The sequence below is a fragment of the Symphodus melops genome (assembly GCF_947650265.1).
Source record: "Symphodus melops genome assembly, chromosome: 6".
Taxonomy (NCBI): Eukaryota; Metazoa; Chordata; class Actinopteri; order Labriformes; family Labridae; genus Symphodus; species Symphodus melops.
The window spans coordinates 21,262,710-21,288,280 of record NC_136696.1 but is presented as its reverse complement, the minus strand read 5'-3'; the positions used below and the strand labels follow the sequence as shown (position 1 = coordinate 21,288,280).

Genomic DNA, 25,571 nt, shown 5'->3' with positions numbered 1-25,571 from the left:
GACGACCCTTCCAATTACCTCCTCCCTGAAAATACAGCCAATACGTTAGCACACCTACACACCAGGATATATGTTCCAGTTGTAAAGCAAACATCCACTAGCAGCAGTAGATTATTTTATTCATCAGAATTTCCAGCTAATCAAATGAAAGCAGCTTGTAAATTAAACCAAGAAATGAGGATGCATATCAGTCCAGATCGATGTTGACATAATCAGGCAGTTGTGAGTACAAATTACCGACTTGTTATCGTCACGTCCCCTCTTCCTGAGATGATCCTCAGCAGCTTTTCTCAGATTACAATCACCTCATCCTCAAGTAATTAGGAGGCAAGAAGCAGCCAGTTTCGGTGATGGGTTTTAATTACATGCACACTCAAATAGTCTTTACACAGGACCAACAGGAGAACAGAGGAATTACATTAATCTGTGGTGATTTTACCTCAAGCCCTCTGGGAGTGACCGACACGTTGTTGTTTCAGTTATACAGTACTTGACCACATTTGGCATTGGAAGTGAATGTACGCAGTGCAGTTTGTAGCAGTGGTACATCATATATGCTGTTCATTTTAGCCATTACAAATCAGTATGCAGTGATCTGTTTTAAACCAGCCCTTCTGCTTACAGCTAGTGTTTTTTACAGATGTTCTGGTACAGCGGAGCGGGGAACAAAACGCAGCACTTCAAGGTAGACGGAGTGGAGGAGGCTTTTGAGAAGAGGCATCAAAGGGAAAGAGGGCACAGTGAAGACTGAGCAGAAAATGTGCATAGCCTGTGGGAAATCCATAAAACCAAACAATTGAGCACACCGCCATAAAAGCGTTTGAAACGAGTGAACTTAAAATGTGGAATAAGACATATACCGTAAATTCCGTACTATTGAGCGCACCTGGATATAAGCCGCACCGGCTAAAAATAAGTAAATAAATGTATTTGTACATATATAAGCCGCACTTGATTATAAGCCGCAGGTGTCCACGCTATAACAAGAGCTATTTACACATACGTAGGCTACCGGTAACATCCGCAAATACTGTAGCGTCCGTACGGACGTTAAAGGACGACGAGAGCGTTCAAATAATAACTTTTACTTCACCCGATCACTGTCGGCCATGACCACGCCGTTTACAGCAGAGAGCAACACACGTAACTTGCCGTAACAATCCAACTCTCTCTCCCAGCGTTCTCTCATACAGCCACTCAACACGTTCTCGCTGGTGCATTCACTGACTCTCCACATAATCGGAATTATGAACACATTATCAACTACTGACTTTACAACATGAACCGTTACAATACGAAGCCTAGCCGACGGTGTCTGTAACACGGCTGATGAAAAAGATGACCGTAATATATTTCACAAGAAAAAGTCCATCCATTCACTGCCTCAGAATGACTTCATTACTCACTTCCTCAGTCTCTGTTGTCGCTGTCAGTGTCATCTTAACGTGCAGCAGCTCTGTTAGCTTCTTTGACAGCCAGGTCGATCGCCTTTAACTTGAAAGCTGCATCATATGTATTTCTCCGTGTGTTTTCCATCATGAGGGTGCGTGCATGAAGCGCAAAATGACTGATATTAAGATCCGACGTGACGAAGTCAAATGTTTTTGCGGCAGAAGCTCATTGTCCCCCATAAAAAATCCATGCATTAGCCGCACCGGAGTAGAAGCCGCAGTGCTCGAAGTGTGAGAAAAAAGTAGCGGCTTATAGTCCGGAATTTACGGTAAATATAATAAAAGGTGTCTACTTATGACAGCGAGGTGCCATTTGCATTGTTAAATATCTGCTATTCTTTCTTAATCAACATGATTAATTATTATGGATAATTTAGAATAAAATAGTAAAGTAAATCACTCTTGAACCCTAATAAGCTCCCAACTATTGTTTCTGAGTAAAATCTTAGATACAACATGCAGGATATCCTAAAATGGGCCACATATACTATATTATGGTATCCTATGTACATTTACACAGTGAACCATTAGCTGCATCATTAAATGTGCATTTTTTGTCATTACAACTGAGATGTGTCATTTACATTAAATGTCTGATTAGACAGTTGTTTTTTTTTGTGAAAGTACAAACTGTTTTGTAAAGATATATTTGATCCCATGTTAAGTTTTCTGAAGTTTAGCATGTGGTAAATAAGTGCTCACTGGAGAAAAGGTCTGTAAAACTGTAACTAGCTACTTTAAAACATTACAGTATTCTGCTTTTTTTGTCGCAAACGTTTATCATTTATCAATCATTTATCAAATCGGCATATTTCGGCATATTTTCCGAAAGACAGATGAAACGATCGAAACCACTCACATCTGAATGTTCAAACGCATGCAGCCAGTTGGCCTAGCATATACATCTTAATGCTAAGCTAGCAGCCCTGGCCAGCAGGTCATGTTTTTCGTGTGGTCATGTACAGGATGTGATCTTAATCTTGTCGTCTGACTTACAGCGAGAACGCAAAAATGCACGTTTTTTTAAAACTTCAAGCATTCCTTCGAGCGTGGAGTAAATCTAATTTCGAGTTGTGTCCTTTGAGGACGGAGCGAAAACACACGAGCCTCCAAACACAACGGCCACCAGATGCAAGAGTGAGGAGGAAGGTAGTGTTTGGTGTGTCTAATACATTTCCCACTTGTGAGTTTCCACAATGTTCTTCAGTGCTATGGGTCAGGACGACAACAACTATGACACGGATCATGGTGACATGAAATATTCGAGGTATTTCAGAATAAAGGAAGAGCTTCCGTGTGAGGTAAAGGTGGCTCATGTTGGACCTAGAACTTGTCAAAGGACGAACTATACATGTCCGCTCTTAGCTTGGCCCACTCGGTCATCCGCTGAACAGAGCTTTTCTCTCGCTTTAGGATGTTAGCGACCTTCTTCAGCTTCTCCTCATTCCTCTCCAGATACCGATCGCCCTCAGCCTGCAGCATGTTGAGCTTCTCCTGCCGGTTCTCGTCCATGGAGATGTCGTCGCTCATGTAAGGGTTGAAGCGGAAGTAAGTGTTGGGAGGGAGGAAGGAGTCAAGCATTGTGTGAACCTCTGGAGGGGAGAAGAGAGGTGAGAGTGAGGCCACACAAAATAAAACCCGACATGACATTTTACATGGGCCAAAAATGAACAATTAAATGGCTAATAGCACCAACGTGTAAAAACAAGAAGAGTGAAAAGGGCGTGTGAAGTCAGATCCTTTCTGTCACAGAGAGGCAGACAGTTTAGAGAGTGAGCGCTCAGGGCTCACAGGCTGAGGTGACACAGAGTGAAAGTGTCTGGCCTGTCTGTCATGGTTGTTTTCAAAATGCTACATCTGAGAAGTTTTAAAATCAGCAACATAAAAATGCAAACAAACAAGACGCGGTTAGCAATCACAGGGTAAACATGCCTGAAGGAGCCAGAACAGCAATGTTGGTTATTTCAATCTGAGTTCACACGCTGGTTAAACAGTCCAGACATGGCTTCTGTTACAGATGGATGCCTTTGAGGCTGTTGAGCAAAACTCCACAAGGAGTTAGTCATCTGAAGATTAATTGGACCTGTCCCCCCCCCCCCCCCCCCCCCTTTCTTATTCGAGCCGCACTGCGTTATCGCTTTTTGAAAAGTGATGTGAAAGTAAGAGTAAAAGAAAGATAAGCAATATTACAAAATTCCTCAGACACAACAAGCTTGCATGTTGAATAGATAATACATTATTAATTTTAGAGGGAATTTGTTTTCCTGCTCCTATCAGCTCCCAGCGTGCAGCTCCAGACGTATCAGAGTAATACATTTAACGCTTCTAAACTTTGAGTAAACAGACCCCCCACTCCTCTCATCTCTGCTTTTGGATTATATTAATAAGTTTTAAACCGCCTTTGAACTATTTCATGCAGCTTCACAAAATCATCACATTACTGACTGAGCTTCAGATATTCACCAGGCAGCCCTGGAAAAGTATATTGGTATCAATATTGTGTAAATTGTGTAGATCTAAAAGTTTTAACTCTTCTTCAATATTAAGATCTTTAAGTTATTTTTTAGGAGACATGTTTGGCTTTCTTGGTTAAGACGGCTGAAGAGAGACAGGAAATGTTGAGAGGAGAGAGCGGGGGATGACACGCATTGACGGCCAAGGTCAGACTTCAACCCAAGGCTGCTGCGACGAGGACTACAGCCTCTGTACCACTCTGTATGGAGTACACATAAGAGCTGTGCTCCCCGTCGCCTCAGATAAACAACAAATGTGATCATGAACAGGTTATCTAAATGTTCTATTAGTCAAGACTTTTAGGCACTCAGTGATTTTAAGTGATATAATTATTGTGCATTTCAATTATCTGTAGTATCTATAAGTGCTGAAGCTTTACAAGACCACACATCATCGGGGGGGGGGGGGGGGGGGGCTGTGAACTCACAGGTCGTCACATAATTATAATATTAATAACACTTGTAGGACTTTTCTGAGTACTCACAGATGCTTAACAAAGAACAACAAACCAAAGAAATACTGACGCCTCTTTAAAGATGCAGATGTTATATTTCTCAGTGTTTAAACAAGACAGACAGCAGACACTGTCCAAGCTACACAAATACTTAAGCAGCATTTGGCTTGCACTTTTTCTTTGTTAAAAACAACAAGTTTCCTAATGTTTGATGACTTCCACTGTTGTTGCCTTGGTATTAAAACATGCAACATTGACTTGAACAGAAAATTCTTTCAATGTTTTTTTCCCCCTAACTTTCTCATCCATGACTACAACAAACACAGTGCACAGTAACACAATACTTGAACAAGCTTTAATTTTCCTCGACTCTCAGTGAGGATATTAAAACTGCCTCAACATGTCTAAACTGAAGCTCCACTTCATGGAAAAGCGTATTTTATCGCCTGTAGTGCTAACCAAAACTACACATTTGTGAGCCAGTACAACCCAGCTCTAAATCCCACCAGATAAACTTTATCTGTCTACAACAACAAACCCCGCTCCACTGATACACCTAAGACAAAGTCGTAGGGGTGCGAGCGTGGGGAGAGGAGGGACGCTTTTTTTTTTTTTTTAAAAGAGGAAGTCAGTGATAAACACTCTTACTAATCTCCTGTTTCTAAACAACAAAGCCTGCTTGAGAACAGGGGGAAGCTTAATCCCCCAAAACAGGAGGAACAAATACAGAGAGGCATCTGGGTCACATACTGCACCACAGCAGCAGCAACAGGGAGGGGACGGAGCCAAATTTAGGCACAGCGGAGGTGTCCATGTCCAGAGGTGATAAGGAGATGGAAGAGGTTGTATCTACAGAGGGTCACGGTGGGATGTATTAGAACAAAGTAAAGCTGCAGTGCAGAATTTTCTACACTGGTAACATCAAAACCTCCTTCCTTCCCTCTGAGATGAAACAGTAAAATAATCCATTCATCCAAGTCTTTGAACAATATGGCTCGAAAATGTGTTAGTTCAATCTCCAGTCATGATAAATTAACACAAAGGCTTAAGTGCACAGCAAACAATGCCAACGCAACAAAAGGATGCATACCATCTATATCCATCTGACATTTTCTGCATTTGGCAGTTGATGCAATCAGTTTCAGGACGTGCATATCAAGTAGTGATTCAGTAAATTGGACCAATTCAAAAAAACAACAACAAATCTGACGTGTTTGACACAGTGCCAGTGGTCTTGTGTTGCTGTGAAAGCTCTCCAACAAAATGCTGAGTGCCTGATCCTTTAGAGTTAATCAAATCTAATCAACCATATGTAACCCATTTTGGCAGATTTATAACTGTGGACATTCCAGATATTTAGACTGCACTTCCGTCATGAGGCTAGAGGACTTTCTAGAACAATCTTTAAAATGAAAGCAGCAGAGACTAATTTGCCTTCAGAGCCAAAGAAGACATAACACATCTCCATGTGGCGTGCCTTCACGTTACATCGAGTTTCTTATTTTTCAATATGGGTTTCTTTTATTTTGCCTGAAAGATGTGAGCTACTTTCTTTTCTCAGTCGTGATGAAACAAATCTGATTGGGATCTGGAGATCGATGGAAAATGTATCAGAACTGTTTAAAACAGCAGCTAAATCCCTGAGCAGACTTGAAGGGAAAAGGAGGTACTTTTTAAGTAGCTGGTCCCTGGAACAAATACTGTTTTTAATCAGATGAAGCTCATTATATTAAAGGACCAGTATGTATGATATCTACTTAATTAAATCATAAAATGACCTTACTATATGATCAGACATTAAGGAAACAAGTGCTGGCTTCTCTGACAACAATGGAGTCAGTATGTCCTCCTTCTACAGTAAGTATGGAGTTCAGTCCTGAATGGTCAGTTATTGGAAGCGCCTCGGTTTGCCAGGCAAACGACAAACAAATGGGTGATGCAGTGACGGACTCAGGCAGGCAAACTGGTTCAGATATTACCGATTCTAAAAAGCCTCAGTCTTTTTCTGATACACGTCACAAACAGAAACATGGTAAAGCTTTTTAAAAAAATGGAGAGAGGTAAATCGTAGAAATGCTTCCAGAACGATGCCGAGCCGGCTAAACACTGAAGCTTCAGTGTCTTCAACATGGCAACACATGGAGCAGGAGGAAGGGGCGGGAGAGCTCTCTGTTATGTTTTAAATTTGGACTGCAGTACCAATGTGTCAGAGTTACATATTGCTCCTGTAAAGACAATGATTAACATTTGAAAATGACTTTATAAATAGAAAGGGATTTAGCTCTCTGCCTTTATTATTGTTGTTGGAATAATTACAATGTGCATTTCCTCTATAGTGAAGGAAATTAAAGATGTGATAGAAAATAACAAGATTAGAGGAGATGCATTTGGATTTGTAGTGCTGCTGTAATGTACAGTTTGAGTTAGTTTGAGTGGATCATTGTAATTTAAATATCTTGTTTTTGGGGTTTAATTGAAAAGCTGAAAAGAAAGGGGGTGAGGGGCAAACCCCTTATGAGAATCATTGAATCTATACAACAAGTTACACACAAAAAAGACGTATGCATGATGAATGATAAAGACTCATATAATATAGAAAACATGTCAAAAACATTCACAGTTGGACAAATTAACAACAACTCAACCTTGAGGCTCTACATCACATCGTGTGTCATTATGTTTACAGGGATTTTTTGCATACCCTCAGTGTCAGTGGCGCTGCTGATGACATTGTTGATTTTGTTTTTAAGGCTTGTGTAGGCCGTGCTGTTCCTCCCAGGAGTCTCAAAGCGGCCCGTACCAAGCGAAACCACACACTCCAAAGGCGTGTTGGGCCACAAACACTTGCTCTCGTGGACAGCCAGAGCTGTGGGGTTGTTTATCAGCAGACCACCATCCTGTGCACAAAACAGAAGTTGTTACAGACTTTATCTTACTGGCTTTTAATGTTTTATTTCAAATATCAGCATGACAGAATAATTTGCTTTTGAAACATCAAACCATTCTTGGATTTTAACAGACAAAAGATGGAATTTTTAAGAAGCGGCCGATGGAAATAAAAAAAAAAAAAATCAATGTGCAGCTCTTGAGTCTACAAAGCTAAGAGCTAAATTGTTTTTTCTTGTTTTTTTTTTTTTTTTCTCTTCCCTACAGTTTCAGTCAGACAGGCTTTGATATTGAACAACTGCCCAGGAGTGCTTTGCTTTGGATCCATAGTCAACCCGAGGCAATGGGGGAGTAAGTGGAGAGGCAGTGGGGATTGTTGAATAGGCATGAGGCTGAGGGGCCGCGGGGCTGGCAGCAGGATCAAACACACAGGGGCCAGTCCTCATTAAGGAGGCCGAGCTGGGGGGGGGAGAGGAGGCACGGGGGCCCCAAATGTCTTGGGACACACTGGGGGGAGGGAGCTTGTTTATGTGACTGTGTGTATGTACATGTTTGATCGAAAGCTCATGCCTACTTAAAGTCAATGCATACAAGAGTGAGTGTGCGTGCTCCTGACAGCGTATGTCACATGGTATCACACACACACACTGATCCTTCGAGGAGTGGAGGGGAGGGGACAGCCTATCTTTTTCAGCAAAATTCAGTCATGTGGCAGCCATACAACAGTTCTGTACACATGTGAGCGAGGTCACAGAGTGCTTGGGAATTTGAGGGCTTCCTACCAAAGCACTGGTCTGAAAATCAACTAGGGAGCGGCACAGAGAAATTGTGTCATCAATCCAAAGAGCATGAAAATAGACTTGCAGAGAAAATTGGCTATTGTATTTAGACTGGGGGCACAACATCAAGTAATAGCTCCCATGGCATTAGATGATTCATGAAGGACTTGGTGTGGCTCCTCATGTTAAAGTCTGCAAGTCTGTTGACTGACATTGGTAACAGCAGGATCAGAAAGAGAAACAACACATGAGATAATGGCTCAGTGGTAGAGACGGTCGTCTCTTGACTTAACTCCTTCAAATCCTTGAAAATGAAAAATGAGTCCTTTATATATTTATTTTTTCAGAATTTCAACCACATGATTTTATCCTGTTTTAGTTTTCATTCTGAGTCAGTAGTCTCCTTTCAGGTGACATGAACACCTTTGCATTCAGCTGGGTTGTTCTCTCTGTTGTCGCCTCAGGCTTTAAGAACTATATGGCATGTTTAAATATTTCATTGACATTTGTCAACAAAGATAAAAAAAAAATGAAACATAATAGGTTGTATGGCAGAATATATTGTTTCAGCCCTGAGCTGAGACACGTTAAAGTTGAAGTCAAAGTAAGCGAATGACTCACAATAGTAATTGAATTTCCTCCTCGGGGAAACATTTGTGTCTGTAACAAACATTCAGTTGATTTTGAGAAATGTCACAGAAGAAGTGAAACGTTTGACGTGCTGCTCACATCAGATAAGAAGTTTACAAAATCACCATCATCATTAGGAGTCTTTCTTTGGAGGCCATAATTACCTCGTCCAAATTCCACGACTATTCTTGACAATCTATCCAATAGTTCAATTAATATTTCACTAAAATCCACAAAGATGAAGCTTTTGGTGGTGCTACAGAAAACATTGCATGAATCATAAATCATCAGGATTGATCCTCTGGTGTTGAGGAATATCTGTCTCTGTTCAGGATAGATTTAGTCTGACATTGACTGACAGACTGACATCTGTATAGTCAAATCAGTACCAGGCTGAAATAAAGAAATGTGGAAAGTATGACTGAGGTAAATGTCTCCTGTCCCCGGTGAGACAATCAGCCCGATAGAGAAAATGTGTGTTTTTAAAGAACTCATCTGTTATCATAAGGACTTTATAAACCATTCAACTTTCAAGATAGTTGTGAAGGGAATCTCCGATGAGAGCCCGAGCCTCAGAGAGGACCCATCCCCGTGAAGTCACATAAAGAGGGTTTCACTGCCACAAAGCATGTGAGAACTGCTGAGGCTGCTATTTATCCAAAGCACGTCATTATGCACCAGTGGGCTGGCTGGCAGACCAAGAAATGAATCACAGAAAGGAGAGAAAGTGCCTGAACCGGAGTTTCTCCTTAATGTATACTGAGAGGGACGGGGCTCAGTGGTGGGCACCGCACGATCCCCAGCTGGACACAAAACAACTTAGCAGTTTCCTTATCGCTCACACCGCTGTGAGAGGCTCCATTTTCTCAACTCAAGAGGCAATTACGGCTACATTCTGGGTCCGGTCATGGCTTCTTTGTGCTAAAAAAGGCTGGGGGGCAAATTTCCCCGAGCACAGTGACCAGTCATGAACATTCGAGCAAGGGATGTAACATTAGAGTCCAATTGGACAATGGTCCTGTGAGCGGAGGAGTTGAATGCTATAACTTGTCTCCATTTGAGTGCACCTGCTTCTGCAATTCAGAGCATCTGGACAGCAGCGTTTAAGCCTTAAAGGAAAGACTGTTTTAGTGGCAGCGGTCCTGAGAGATTTTTGAACGAACAATGATCGTAAAGATTATTTACGACCATCGTTTCAAAGCCAGCATGACAAACAAGCTAAGATGTAGATGACAGTAGCAGGTATGAGCATCAGTTGGACAGATGCTAAAGCTTCAGTGGAAAAGCTGGGGCTCTTTAAAGCCGCTCTTAGTGAAATACCCATGCTTGGCCCACTGCCACATTCTTAAACAAGGGTTTCTTGAGGCCAGGGCATATTTGGATAAAGAGTTAGAAACAATGATCTACTTAGGATAAACTGCAAAAGAGCTTTGCATACAAAACAGCCAAACTGAAGTTAGCTGTCAAACACGCAGCAGGATGCAAGGCAAAGGTCACTTCCATTTATGAGGATTTAGAGGAGCGATAGAGCACAGACGTACAATAACTCAATCTCACGAGAAGAAAAATGCCATGTGTCGACAGATAAATGTCCTCAGAGGGCAACAACCTGTCAGTTAGAACATCTGATAGAAGCTTTACTTCCGAGTCTGAACGGAAACAGGGTTTTTTTTTTAATGGCGTGTTTGAATCCTGCCTTCCTGGAAGGCTTCTTGTTTTTTTTTTTTCCTGATTCCGGTGGAGTTTTTGTTGATACTCCAGAGGATCGCAGCTCCTGTGGCCTCACCGTTTGCCCTTCAGGGTCCAATGATTGATTCACAAATCAGCTCCTCCTTTTCCTGTAGCAGGATTAAAGTGACTTTCCAACTAATTAGGGCACCAACACCTTCGGGAACATTGCAGTTCTTCAGACGGACATCAAATTGACTAATTGAATTATGGATTAAAAAAACAATCTCTTTCTTACGGCATATTCTGAAAAATAAATGCAAGATGCAAGCGGCTATAAACAAACAAACAGTTAAGATGTGTACAGTTTATAGGTCCCTTGCATTGCTGTTTGAAATTCCTCCGCTGCCATTAACTTTTAGGAGCTAATCTCCATTGCGCCAGTTCAGGCTGTCTTGAAGGGAGAGCTGATTTGAATAGGAAAGAGGTGCTATCGTCAGGATCAGTAAAAGTCATTTCACGCGCCAGTGTGTGTCAGCTCCCATTAGCTGGGACAGCAAACTTCATCCTCTTCATTCAGCCTGTGTTTGCCTCTCTCTCTCTCTCTCTCTATCTCTCTAACCAGTACAGGCTTCAAAGCTAGTTTTGTGCAGGAGGGTTCATTATAAGCGGCCACAACACAAAGTGCCGGGTTAAATCTAAATGATGTGAAGCTTGGAAATAAAAAGGGTTAAATGGACCTCACAGCGGCTGTAGCCATTAAAAGTTCTGGTTTTGCGTCTTTGACAGAGCTGCACTGAGGGGCGCTGAGCTCTGTCATGATTTATTATGAGGCCTCTTCTCTCAAACGATTAATTAGGGAAGCATTGCGTAAGACTTGGACATCTGATTATGCCTTTCACAATAACAACACTGTCTTCCAGCGACGGTCATTCAGTTGATTGAGTAGATAATTAGGTGGCTATAAAATATGTTCTCGTCCAGTCTCAAAACTTCTGACTCTTCTAAATTATCCAAGTAGTCTGCAGAAAAACACATTGTCTTGCTCGCTCTACATTTAATCCAAATAGTAAATCTTCTTAGTACAATTAATTGCCTGATTGGCATCCAATGCACATAAAGGCCAGCATTGTTATCGCCGAGGATGAGAACGACCACAGTGTCAGTGTGGTGAGTTCCACTCTTCAGTTACGGTCAGGCCAAGTCAGAGGTCTTCATGCTGTATTACTCAATTACACCAAGCTCTTCTTCGTTTTGCCCTCTTGCCTTATAGGACCAAAAGGTCACATTGAGGTTCTAGTCATCTTCCCAAGCTGTCAGCAGAGGAAGGACTGGTCTGGGTGGGTGCCAGCTTAGCCCCAGGCAGCAGGAGATATTAAGATTGATCATTTGCAACTACCTTTTTTCCCACACATTCAGGGGGAAACATGACCACACATGTAACAATGAATCATTCCTGCCAGCTGCACCCATGCAGATTAAACAGTGCCACTTCCTTCAGTGATGTAAACGAGTGCACAAACCCCTTGCTCATATTTACTCAGCCTAGATTCCCTTTAGACATCATGTTCATGTTTGACAACTTCATATTAGAAAGCATAATTTTTCTGTCCATCATAATAACTCCTCTACTGGGCAATTTAAAGCTAATTTCCCTGCTGCACACAGGAGAGCTGGTTGAAAACACACTCTCTCCGATCAATGCATTGTGATGCAAGGTGCGATTTACTTCTCCTCTGAAGCTGCAGCAGAGAGAAGCCTGCAAAGTGTGGTGCACTATGTGATGAAGCAATGGAAGGTAAGAGACAGAGGAATTTCCATAGCAGCCAGTCAGAACTAGAAGCCCACTGATGAGGGATTTCGACCGAGTCGATTTAAAGTTTCTGTCGATCTTGACAATCCCTGTGGACAGAGAATCCTCGGAATCTTATATCTTGTCCTGAACTTCTCCTGTAAATGTTTAAGATGAGTTTTCTGTCTTTTAACAGTTACATGTATCAATTACTGTGAAACCTGACATGGTACGATATTCTTTTTTTAAAATAGCTGATTGGGCATCATGTTGTAATACATCGTCTGAGACTGAGCCATTGGCAGTGGTTACAGGCAATAAAGAACTAATATATGGAAATGATCAATCTTCTCTCTGATGGTCTTGTTACTTGTATAGCTCTTATGGAAATACCAGTTTATGCTTCAGTCTGTTTCATAACTAGCTACAAACTCCTCATACTAGCGTTAGGATTAGAAAAGTTAATGAATAGCCAACATGGCAGCCAACATTACACTTAAACATACTGTACCTCAAAGACTCTTTGGAATTACAAATATCCTTATTATGGGAAACAGAATGCTCAGCTGTGACGCTCTGATACATTTTCTGCCAACTTCCCAACATTTCACCCCAAGCTTCATTTCGTGTATCGGTACATACGGAAAAAACATGTACCGCTGATCTGTAGAATTAGTCATTGATTTCGGTCCACGTATACAGTTTTACATGAGGAAGTACAAATATCAGAATAAAAGGAGAAAAATAAGAAAGGCATGTGCTTTCAAGAAAAGACAAAAAATAATAATAAATTGACCAAAAAGGTGTCGGCTGAAGCTTTAGCTTATGATACCGACACTTATATTACAAATCTTAGTATTTTAGGCACCACGAGTTTAATATCAGTTTGTATATAGGAGATATGTCATAGGCCAAATAGTCCCAATCATATCAGCCAACATACATATCGGTTGGGCTCATACACAGTTGTAGAACAGGCCTCAGCACCAAACTGATTGTTATAATCAGCTGTTTGGAATAAATGGATACTCATACAGAACAAAAGGACAGACAGTGGGGGAAACGGAGGTAAAATGACAACCAAAAGATCAATATGAGCTTGATGTACTCAAGAGACAGAGATCCTGAGTCTGTCTGGGACGAGGAAGCTGTCTGCAGTAGGGGCTCAATAGTCTGAGCTCCATCCTCCGACAGCCTGCAGGCCAAGCTCCAAGGTTTAACACAGGGAGGAGAGGGCTGGGATAAGGAAGTGGATAAAGCAGAGAGATTTATACCCCCCCTCTCAATCCAGCACTTCTCCTCCTCTCTGCTTTCTACGAGGAGCACTGCGGTGCTGCTGAGCCTGTAATTTATGACTGATAACTTCACCTCCAGTGGCCTTTATGGGTAAAAAAATAAAAAATAAAAAATAGAAATGAAAAAGGTGATCCAAAAGGTTATGATTTCTTGAGCTGCACTTTGGGAACGGCACTTCATTATTCTCCTCTTTCCTCTGTCAGCACCACACTGCCCGAGTTCTTTAGCCAAAGCTGCCACATTTAATGACTTCTTAGGCTCATTTATGTCTCATTCTCTCCACTACAAAAAGTTTGGGTGTGCTAATGTGATCCGCTCCGTTTCAAACAGTGTGAAGTCTCTCTGCTGAGCACTGTGCCATGTTGGGTTTCTCAAGAGCTCTGACTGGGGGTGGTTGAACACTGATGCCATGCCTCCCATCAAATGCTGGCAGAGCTGTGCACAAAAAAAAAAAAAAATAAAAAAAAAAAAACATGCTCCCATTCCTCCCCATCACCTCAGGAGACGCCATGGTAACTAGGCGGAAAAAAATGGGCCCTCCTCGCCATTCCATGCATGCCCTGGCATCCATTGTGGTACCTCTGAAGTCTTCTTCTTCTGTGTTCTTTAAAGCAGAGATAACTGCAAGCGCTTTAATGTGGAACCTCCCTCCCTTCATCATGTCTTTTTTTCCCTCTCTCTCTTTTCGCCTTGTTCCCCCTCACTAAAGCATCTTTTTACTTAGCTGTGGTAGCAAGTGTGAGGCAGTGATAAAACCATGCTGCCCTGCTTCAAAGGTCTTGCTCCAAGTTACAATTTAGCCCTCTGTAACTTGTCGGAATCTGAACTTCTTGCTCCGTCAGATTCCCGCTCGCAGAATCACAGAAACATCATCGAGCGATCACAACTTTTCTGAGATAAATGCTGCTTGAGAAATTCCGGCATTTGTTCAGCACATGGCGTGGCGACTCTCCTGCACTTACTGAACAAAAGGAGGATTGTTCGGGGTTTGAATTAAGTGGAAAGCTCTGTGGGCGTTTGTGGAAAAGGGCGAAATGCCTCACTCTCCGGGGGAATCCTTACATCACACAGACGGCATGTTATGCTCACGGTTGGTTTCAGTGGCTCAAGTAGACGGCAGATGAAGTCATCAGAGTGGGTGGCATTTTGTAACGTGCAAGATTAGCATGATGAACATGATAGCATGGTTACATTCCTTTGAGTATTTTCTGATTGGTTTCTAGCAGTTTGATAAAACTTTAATTTTTTTAACCACACAAAACTGAAACAAACAAACCTGCTTGATGATATATTTTGACCTCGGCAGTTGCCATGTCTACGCCTGCTTTTAACAACCTCACGGTTTATCTTTACATCCCCACATGAAACTCTTGGAGCTGGTGTCCTTAAATGTTATTAAACCTATAATGAAAGACCTCGAAGCAGAGTCGACAGGATGCTGAGGCTTTCAGCCTTGACTGCTCGAATGACTGATTCCCAGTTTTGGTTCTGTTTTGTAAATTGCACTTTTTCTCCCTTTCTTTCTTTTTGTAACTTTGTGTTTCTTCTGCTGACTGTTTTGGCCAGATCTCCTTTGGAACGTATCTTAATCTCAACGGGACCAACCTGGTTAAACAGAAAAAAATGGAGTGAAAGCGCTTCCAAAAAAAAAAAAAAAAAAAAAAAGGGATAGAGATCGGCTAAAATGAGCAACAGCTGAAATCACACAGGAAATGCCCGTCAAAGCAAAAACACCTCCTGAAAGTGTGAGAAAATGTTAGCTTTCTCTCTTATTCATTCAGACCATCGAAAAGTTTCTTTTGACAGAAATTCAATGAAAGCAAACTACACATTTATTTGTCGTTAGATGTGTTGAATCATATCAAACTTTTGATGCTGTCTCATCCTCATGCAGTATGAGGTTTCCTGCTAGCGGCTAACATGTTTCCGAATAGCAGCTCCTTAATTAGACTGTCTGTCTTTTTCATTCTAACGAGGCTGATGTAGCAGTCAAACAGTTGTGTGTGTGTGTGTGTGTGTGTGTGTGTGTGTGTGTGTGTGTGTGTGTGTGTGTGTGTGTGTGTGTGTTTTCTGCATTGAGCTAATTTATGCCTCTCAGAGATGGCTGAGACCTGCTCGACAGCATGCTGGGGAAATCTTCTACCACAGGTGGGTTTTCATCAACCAGTCTCTTTCATTCTCTTCCCTCCTGAACTCCCCCCCCCCCACGCCATCACCTTCACGGCTAACCTAGCTTCCAATTAAAAACGTTGGAGCGCGTCAACAAGGGATATTGCCTTTGATGTAAACACATGCTCATTCTTGTGTGCTGGGGCAACACTGAAGTCGTCAACCTCGACAAAACATCTGTACTTGTACGTCAATCCGAGAAGATGTTGACATCTGGATACACGGGTCAAAAGCAGGGTACATAAACTGAAAGAAAAAAGAAAAAAGTGGAGCAGGGTGACTTCAATCAGCTTCTCTCCATCTGCTCCATATCTCCTGGAAGCTTTTTGTTTTGAACAAAACAAAATGCACACACACGTTTTCTAAGCTTCTTCTTACCCTGAGTTGTGAAGGTCTTTATTTCTTCTCTGCTCTTTCCTGAAAAGGTAAAGTCGGGCGAAGCAGCCATACGTATTGATCGGCAAAATGGTTGAGTGGGCCGGCGGTTTGTTATGTTATTGGTGGCTAATGCATGCCTGTTTACTGGAGATGGATTTAAGTGTGTCTCACTGTGACTCCACCCCTCACTCTGCCGTCAAAATGTAACTGACTGGAAATAAACACTGACAGCTCGGAAATGGAGTTCCTCCCTCCCCGCTCGCTGTGCAGGAGGATGTTTCTCATTCGGCTTCTTCGAATCCTTCAAAATGCTGCACCGTCAACACCGCCTGCATACACGGCGTTTAAGCCCAGCGTTCCCACAATAAGCCCCAGTAATACTGTAGCTGCAGCGGAGGACTGCAGTTTCATTCTCACGAGGTGTGTAAATGAAGGGTGTGAATGAAGCATGCAGCGATGGATGGCATGAGTGTAAAATAAGCCTCGAAAAAGGGACACTGAACATTCAATATGTCGATATTTCACAAGCTAAGCAAAAGCTTTTTGTGCTCTGAACACTGGCCGAGAAACATGGAGGGTTTGTTTGTGCTTTGCCTTAAGGCAACAGACTTTCACAGCTCAAGTCTTTATTTCAATGTTGAAAAAACCTTCATTTTCTGATGCTGCAAACTGAACTTCAGTGTGATTTTAAATGTTTTGAATTGTCCCCTTGTATGGACACCAGGAAATAAATACAACAGATGTTCCTGCAGGTATTCATTCATGAAGCAATAAACCAGCAGAGACAGGTAGCATTATAGAGATTCCCCATGACTGCTGTGTGTAACTGCGGGTGAGTCGGACTGACCTGGTGGAGATCATTTCCCAGTGTGAACTCCTGGAAATACCCAGGAGCGGCTGACGTTGCACGGATTGCCTGCCACAGCTGGTGCTGGCAGCCGCCCAGGTAGTGAGAGCGGATCCCGGGCAGCAGGTTGTAGTTCCTGAAGACGAAGGCCTTCAGAGAGCTGCCCTGGCTCACAAGAGTGCTCACTGCTGCCATCTACAGGGAGGGGAAATGACATACGGGAAGAACAGAATGTTTTCTTAAGCATTACAGGTAGGTAGCATTTTAAAACAAATATGAAATGCCGGCATAACATGTATGCTGACATTCTAATAGATCCATTTAATATCTTCTGTGTTCTGCTGACGTGTGCATTCATGTATGCCGCTTTATCCACACTGGCTTATATGGCTTTGGAGTATTTTTTCATTTATGCGTCATGCTGCTGTTTGCAAAACTCCAATACAGTAAAGAGCGTTGTTTGTAATTTCCCAGTAAACAAATTTAAGAAAATGCTGGGTGGTGGGAACAGAACGACAGGGCAGAGTGAGTCAGAGCGTCTTCTACAGCTTACCTTGGGGCATTCTGGGTTTCTTGAAGTTTCCACCAGGAGGTGAGAGCCCATTTTCTCTCTGCAGAGGGGAAGATAGGAAGATGTTATTTTCTGGCTGACTTCCTTTTATATTCTAGTTTGATTTGCTTCAGATGTATTTCAGTGGGATTCCAAAAAAATCCTCCTTGATGCCAGCTCATGGAGATCAAATTATTTTATGCCCGGCATAATTGTTTTCAAAGGACCATTCGACTGTCCTAAAGGTTTTAGGCCGGGTATAACGATCTATGTACTTAAAGGGATACTTTATCCCCCCCACGGGAAAGCTTGTACTTCTTTTATAAAAAGGAGCCTCTGATGATGTAAAAATAATCATTTTGTGCCACTGAAGGCTGGTTTGGTTAGAAGGGGTGAAAGTTAGCTAGTTCCCTTATATTTTATATACTTATAAAAAAAAATTGATATGAATGAGGGAGATGTTGAAGGTCTTTTGCTCGAATCGGATGTTTGTGGCTCTTTCTGCGAGCGGCTGAAAGGTCAAGGAGCCCGGCTCGACTCGAGCTGGTTCAGACTTGTGTTGTCGGTGCTCTCACTGTTTGTCTATGGACACAAAGGTAGAGTCCGTTTGCTGCAAAGAATTTCCAAGATGCCAAATCCTTCTGGAAGAAATCTCGGAATCAGTTGAGAAAAAAAGGCTGTATGTGTTGTCGTAAATGTGTGTAAAAAGAGCCCCGTAGCTTCAGCGTGATTGGCCTGCGGTGCTGTGCATTCTGGGAGTGGTTGTCTTTCATCCACATGAGCCCAAAAAAAAAAAAAAAAAGTTAAAAAATCATTTCACATTCTAAATACCGTAAATTCCGGACTATAAGCCGCTACTTTTTTCTCACACTTCGAGCACTGCGGCTTCTACTCCGGTGCGGCTAATGCATGGATTTTTTATGGGGGACAATGAGCTTCTGCCGCAAAAACATTTGACTTCGTCACGTCGGATCTTAATATCAGTCATTTTGCGCTTCATGCACGCACCCTCATGATGGAAAACACACGGAGAAATACATATGATGCAGCTTTCAAGTTAAAGGCGATCGACCTGGCTGTCAAAGAAGCTAACAGAGCTGCTGCATTTTAAGATGACACTGACAGCGACAACAGAGACTGAGGAAGTGAGTAATGAAGTCATTCTGAGGCAGTGAATGGATGGACTTTTTCTTGTGAAATATATTACGGTCATCTTTTTCATCAGCCGTGTTACAGACACCGTCGGCTAGGCTTCATATTGTAACGGTTCATGTTGTAAAGTCAGTAGTTGATAATGTGTTCATAATTCCGATTATGTGGAGAGTCAGTGAATGCACCAGCGAGAACGTGTTGAGTGGCTGTATGAGAGAACGCTGGGGGAGAGAGTTGGATTGTTACGGCAAGTTATGGTTTTGCTCTCTGCTGTAAACGGCGTGGTCACGGCCGACAGTGATCGGGTTATTAAAAGTTATTATTTGAACGTTCTCGTCGTCCTTTAACGTCCGTACGGACGCTACAGTATTTGCGGATGTTACCGGTAGCCTACGTCTGTGTAAATAGCTCTTGTTATAGCGTGGACACCTGCGGCTTATAATCAAGTGCGGCTTATATATGTACAAATACATTTATTTACTTATTTTTAGCCGGTGCGGCTTATATCCAGGTGCGCTCAATAGTACGGAATTTACGGTACTTATTTACAATTCACAAATCACCTGACGCTGTTCATGATCGGGAACATCACGTCTGTATTTGTGGTTACCGTGGAGACGATATTGTTGCATAGCTTACATAACTTTAAGATAAAAGATCTGTTCCTTTTGATCATCTATTTATATTGGTGAGGGGGGAAAAAAGAATCATTAACATAAAGGCTTTCCATCACCTCCAGTAACTGACAATCACCACCATCAAAGACAAAGGTACTGACTTGAGGATGTTCTCCCAGGCTTCACTGTCGTAAAAAGCGTGACTCCAGCCCATCTTCACGGTGCCCACAATGACGTTCTGCTTAAACACATCTGAACCCAACTTCCTGTAAAGATCGTCACACTCGTTCAGCGGGATCTGGAACACACCCAGCATGAATCCGAGGATAGCACCTGAGAAAAAAAAGACAAATACAGAATCACTCAAAGAGGGATTCATGAGAAATAATGGAAAACAAGCCCACAGAAGACGAACAGCTTCAGTCACTTCTTTGGGAACACAATGAGCTAATCTTGGTAATAAAAGAGCAGACAGGTGTGGAGATGATGCAAGTCTAACTGGCTGAGTGTTTAACAATTCATAGGAAATGAGTGGGATTAACATGGCATTTACACTATAAACAAATACCTCTAAACTGCTCTTTCTCAAAGATTAAGGATCCCTGAAAGGATTAATCCGCAACAACAACAATACTGAGAGTCAGAGATGAAGCTGAATAATGCCTGTGATCAAACTTAACAGATGTGGCCCAGATGGCTTTTTATACGTGTGACCATCACTCAGTCAAGCATGCTATGATTATATTATCTTTTGACAACATTCACTAAGTGTGAAAATGAAGTACCTCCAACTGGTGGAGATTAAGATGGAGAGAACTGATGGGAACTGAGGACAAATAGAAACTTCTGCTCGTGATTAAAGACCAAATTGTTCTGCAGTAAATGCAGTTTATCAATCGTCTGTGAAATGAGAAAAACAAAGCAGCCGCTGAAGAAGGTTTTTAGGGTGTCACAGTGCCCCCCTGTGGTGATTTTGAATACAAGGGAAACACTAAATGAGGCTACATCATTGTATCAAAAAATCCTCTATTATCTTTAAGAGATCTAAAACCATAAAAAAAAAAATCCCCCTTTACTGGAGTGCAAACTAGCCTGGACATTAGAGTAGTATTGGGTTCTTAAAATTGAGGTCAAACAACAGCAGAGCAACAAATGGGTCAGTGTGCCATAAGTGCCAGCCAGTCCAGCCCCTAGAACGCTGCACACTGCGCTCATAATCCCCACACATATAATCACACACATGCAGAATGAGGGCAGGAGGACAACACACCTGTGCTGACACCACAGATATAATCAAACAGTTTGTAAATGGGTTTTCCGGTCAGGGCTTCCAGCTTGTGCAACGTCTGAAGGGCAAGAAGTCCTCTGAAAGCACAAAGACAGACATGGACAGACACAATGAGACATTCAAGAGTACAGTTCACAATAAAGGTACTTCACAACAGAGGAACAATGCAAACAAATAAATACGAATGTTATTTTGCGGCAATTTCAAAAACAAAGTTACTCCTATCTTACAATCGAGATAAGATTCAGGAAGAGTTGAACTTGTACCTTAACCCTCCTCCATCTATGGACAGGATCCGTACGCCTCGGCCTTTCACAGGTGAATGGTAGCCCACCAGAGCGAGGGCTTCTCTCACTGCCGCTCTCAGGCCCGGGTCGTTGGCCTGTTTCAGCCGCAGGAGGCAAGGGATAACCTTCTCCTGATGAATGCATCACCATAATGAGACAGTCAGAAGTGGACAAAACATAGTGTGTCTGCCATGATGTGGTGTGACAAGAATAACTGAGGTATATTTACAAGCGGCGTGTGGGAAAACAGAGGCAGGCTCGGATTCGACAGGACAGGTCTGTGGTTGAATGTTATGATTTGTTTTGAAGAGAAATGAGCCGGAAGAGCCGAGGTAGAGTAATAAATCGTGGAATTGTCTAATTGATAAGGAAAGGCACTCCAATGCCTCTTTAATCTTACAGAATATCTTCTATACTGTGGCTTCCTTTTTGAAGCAGAGAAACATACTGAAAATAAACAACAGATGATAAACAACAAAAGATGATTGAACAGTTTGCTCAAACGATCATATTAGCTGGATTTCATGTCCCCATTGTGTTGTACTACTCAGATAAAAGCCTACAGTATAGGCTCCAATAAGGAGTTTGTAGGTGGTTGTGACCTTCAAAACCTTCAAAAGCAAACATGATCACCAACAACAAGATCAAGGTCAGGATAGTTTTTTTTTTTTTTAAAGCCTTTTATTCCTTTGCCGCCTGGACGTGGTCGGGTGAAGTGAGTTACAGCGCACCGCAGAGACGGCCTTTGTTGACATTTTCAACAGCAAGGACTGTCACTGACAAAAAAAAAACACGAGTTATAATACATGAAAACACTCCTTTCACATCTTCATGCCACGGATCCAAGAAGGCAATGTAATGCTTTGGAGTGTACATATTTGTATGTTGACAACAGCCTGCCCAGGGACTGCAGGTGGAAATTAGCGCCAGTGCTACAACCTGGTACAATGCATCTCTCCTTTTTGAGGTTAATGTATATTGTACACTGCCCCTGTTCAAATAAATAAATAAATAAATAAATGAAATGAAAGGCCATTCTGCTTTGTCAACAGGGGGCGCCAAAAGGGACGCAAACTAAGAGATCATCAAAGAAACTTTAATCAAAAGTCAACCTCTATTATTGGGTATAAACGTTGTGTGTCAACAGTAAGACAATGTGATTTATCCTCACTATTTCGACCGCAGCCTTGGTGTAAGAAACAACTTCCCGGAGCTACTGCAGCGTCCAGCTTATTAAAAATCAAACAATCTGACATTGTGCCGGCTCATCCCATGATCCTCGTATTCACTCTCACAACCTGTGCTGCTTGTTTTCCTTCTTCTTCCAATACAGTTATTCAAACAAGGACGAAAACAATCAATACTTCCCAGACGAGGAATTGATCACACTGTTTATCTCAAGCTGGATGAAGATTGAGCCAATCGTCACCCAGGATTCATTGTTCAATCAGAAAAAAAAAACAGAGAAAAACAGATTTGGGTGGTTAGAAACAGAGACTGAAGGCACATATCTATCTGACCCTGACTGAAATCAAACCACAGAAAAGATTCAGGAGACTTTAGCTGACCAAAGCTTTTAAACTTTGGTGGCAGATAAAATAAAATACAGAAAAGCTGCCCCCCGTCCATGCCTCCGGAAGTCTCTCTAATGAGGTCACATGAGACGGTCGGTTACAAAAGCTAGCTGATTGAATTGGGATGCATGTTTGGAAGGAGCCAGAGGACCTTTTATTCCCTGCTTCAGGTTTGCATAAAGAGCAAGGAGCCCCCTCAAGGTCAGCACCGAGGTTTCATTTTATTTCTGTTGCCATTTGAAAAGCTCTGAAAAATATCCTTCAAACATTAATGCAAAGCTTCAGAATATTCTCTGGCTTCCTTCCACACGTTAACGTGTCCTCGGTTTGAATAAAAAGCTTCACGCTGGATAAGTTCCGATCACTTTGGCAGATAAGACGCAGACACAAATATATGCAGCAGTATGTACGTCTGCATGTAGCTGCTGCGCTGTGACATTTAGTCTGTGACAAGCAGAAGGTCATTATCGAGCAACACATGCCTGGTATAGCATAGCATAGCCTGATTATGTCGTATGTAGCTGTAAATACTGTCTCAACACCCTGAGCTGGTGCCAAACACGACAGGTGACGCAGCTTCAGATACTTTGGCGGAGCATTCTGGGTAAAGAAAAGAAGAATCTAGCCTTTAAAGATTTCTCACCTTGATTGCAACCCCAGCAGTCTCTGGAAACTCCAGGAGATGGTAGCTCAGGTCCTCCACCCTGTTGATGCACACCCTCACATCTGAAGGTCTGTGCAGGCTCTGAACCAGAGCCCGGGTTCGATTATGCACACTCACCCTGGCAATGATCTAGAAGACAAGACACATTGAAAACATTAAGTCTAGATGTTAGCCATTAAGGATCCAGGTGAAAACATTGCACAGTGTAAAGCTTATCTAAATAAATCTGCATGGCACAGAAACTAACAAAAGCTTTTTTGTCTGCTTTAATAAGAAGCATGAATTAATGTGTAATACACACAAAATGGAGCTGCAGTCAGCCAAAGCCAAAATCATTTATATTTTTATGGGCCAGACAGCCAAATTAAACTCTCAAGCACCACTCAAAAAATTTGAAGAAACCAATGAAATGTTTTAAATGCTTTTTTTTTTTTTTTTTTAAATAATGGCAAAATGTTTTTTTTTTTTAATTCACTGCAGGTTTGCACTGTGGGTTGAGGGGATTAAAATTTCACCTGTGCTATATGTTTCACATATTTGACAAATAAAGCCTACCGCCCCAAATATGTTTTCTTTGTTTTGTTGTTTGTTAAGCATCTTTGAGTGTTCAGAAAAGCACTACACAAGTCGAATGCATTATTATTATGTATTTTTATAGCAATGGTTTGTGTATGAGAATGTTTTCTTCTCATCAGCACAACAATGCAGAAACCATCTGTGAGCAGAATCAAGTTACTAAAGTTTATTAACGAAGGTTCTCAACTTCCCTTGTCACTGAACAATCCTCTCACATCCTAGTTCTTTTGTGTTGTTGTGATAAAATGACAGCAGAGCTGCTATTTATTACCTGTAATTATGGTCAGTTATGGACCTTGATGACTTACATCACACAACACAAGTGGACCAAAAAGCTACATGAATATCAAATCACTCTACTGTATTCATCACACACTGAAAGCCATATTATGTGCTTTTTTAATGACTCAAAAAATATCTATTTTTTTAAATTGGCTGACCAGTTGACCATCCTATTAAGTGAATGTCAGTTGTGTTTATATGAACTCAAGAAAGAAAAAAAGACACTAGCTTGGAGTCAATAGTGCACACATCATGCACTATTCCCTCCCCCCCAAAGTCCACAAGGGGGTTATTTTTAAAAATAGATTCCTAGAACTCAGGCTGCACGTCACAAACATACACTACCACTAGACGTACAGAGTAACAAGAGCTTTGGTCAACAAGAGGACAGCAGGAAACGAGCCATCATTTACCAGAAAATATGTACCAGAACAAAAACATGTTCAGATAAACCTGAAGACATTTGACTTACCCCTTCATGTTAATAAATGATTGTGTTTGTATCCCAATATATGTTGAACGATACAGGTTCTTGTGTACAGACCTACCTTCTCTCTTAGCGGCAGAAGTTTCTTGGCTTTCTCCTCGGCAGTCATCGGCTCCTTGTTTTTTGTGACCTCAGCCTGTTTGACGGGCAATTCCTCAGATTTTTCCTCCGCTGTTGCACTTTTGGACTCTGATGCCCTAAACCTGGGGACCAGAGGAGCAATGTAGCTTCCCACAAAGGCTTGTACAGTTGGAGCTGAGTAGGACAGGTAATGCCCTAAACCTTTCTTAGATGAAGGTGGGGGAATTGTAGCAACGGCGTTGGCTTTATTAGACACCGACAGGGGGTCGCTAGTTTGTTGACCCTGAGATGATGCAGAGGAACTGCCAACACTGTCCTCTTTCTTGTCCTGAGTCTTTGTACCAAAGTAGGAGTTGATGTGATGGGCAAGGAAGCTATAAGTATCATCCAGGTTTGCAGAGAAGGTGCTGGGGTGGAAAAGCGCCGGGGTTTGTTTTGGATTTGCGCTCTTGCTCTCGGACTCTCTCAGTGAAGGTATATGCCCCTCTTGCTTCTTGGCAACACTGGCTTTTACAGCAGGAGTGATACGTCTCAGCCTTTTCTCCTTGACTTCACGAGCGGCCAGAACTGCGGCCGGGATACTCGCTTGGGCAGGATTGTGTGGATGAGTGGAGGTAGTGGCACTTGCATTAAATGTAGCAGCAGATGTAGGAGGAGGAGCAGCAGAAGATGCATTACATACAGGCGTGGTTGTAGTAGATGTAGAAGGGGCAGCAGCATCAACAGGAGTAGGAAAAGGAGTCTCCTCTGATTTGAGCGTCGACTCAACATTTGTCTCAGCCTTTTTCTTCGCCTTTAACGCATTGGGCTTGAATCTAGCAATTTTGGAGAAAAGCTCTGTCTGTGTGCCGCTCACAGCTTTAGTAACTGTGTCCAGTGTGCTCTTGACCCGGGACATGTGTTGGCTCAGACCAGCAGACCAACGTGAAGCTGAAGTGCTCAAAAACGGAGAGCTGGTGTGGAGTCCAAGCCTCTGTCGAACCTGGCTTCCTTTAAAGAGCCAGCCTTTACGCCTGGTGTTCCTTAGGTAGTGGATGTGCCTCCAGCTGATGTATCCAACCTTGGAGCAGGGAGTTTGTTGCACATGAAGCCTGCAACAGAGAGAGGAACCAGACGAGGGGAGAGATGCTGCTGACCTGCGAACATGCG

The 25,571-nt window shown here is 42.3% G+C and overlaps 1 protein-coding gene across 1 annotated transcript; it reads right to left on the bottom strand.

Moving 5' to 3' along the window:
- Nucleotides 1-342: 342 nt before the first annotated feature.
- Nucleotides 343-25,568, bottom strand: LOC306825848 (calcium-independent phospholipase A2-gamma-like; the record flags this gene model as incomplete). The annotated part of the gene is made up of 10 exons (XM_079346802.1): nucleotides 343-3,043; nucleotides 7,121-7,316; nucleotides 16,865-17,059; nucleotides 17,418-17,475; nucleotides 19,345-19,516; nucleotides 20,454-20,548; nucleotides 20,738-20,889; nucleotides 22,976-23,125; nucleotides 24,403-25,513; nucleotides 25,555-25,568. The coding sequence occupies 10 exons, from the start codon at nucleotides 25,566-25,568 to the stop codon at nucleotides 2,775-2,777; spliced, it is 2,412 nt and encodes an 803-aa protein (XP_079202928.1). The 3' UTR covers nucleotides 343-2,774.
- Nucleotides 25,569-25,571: the final 3 nt, after the last annotated feature.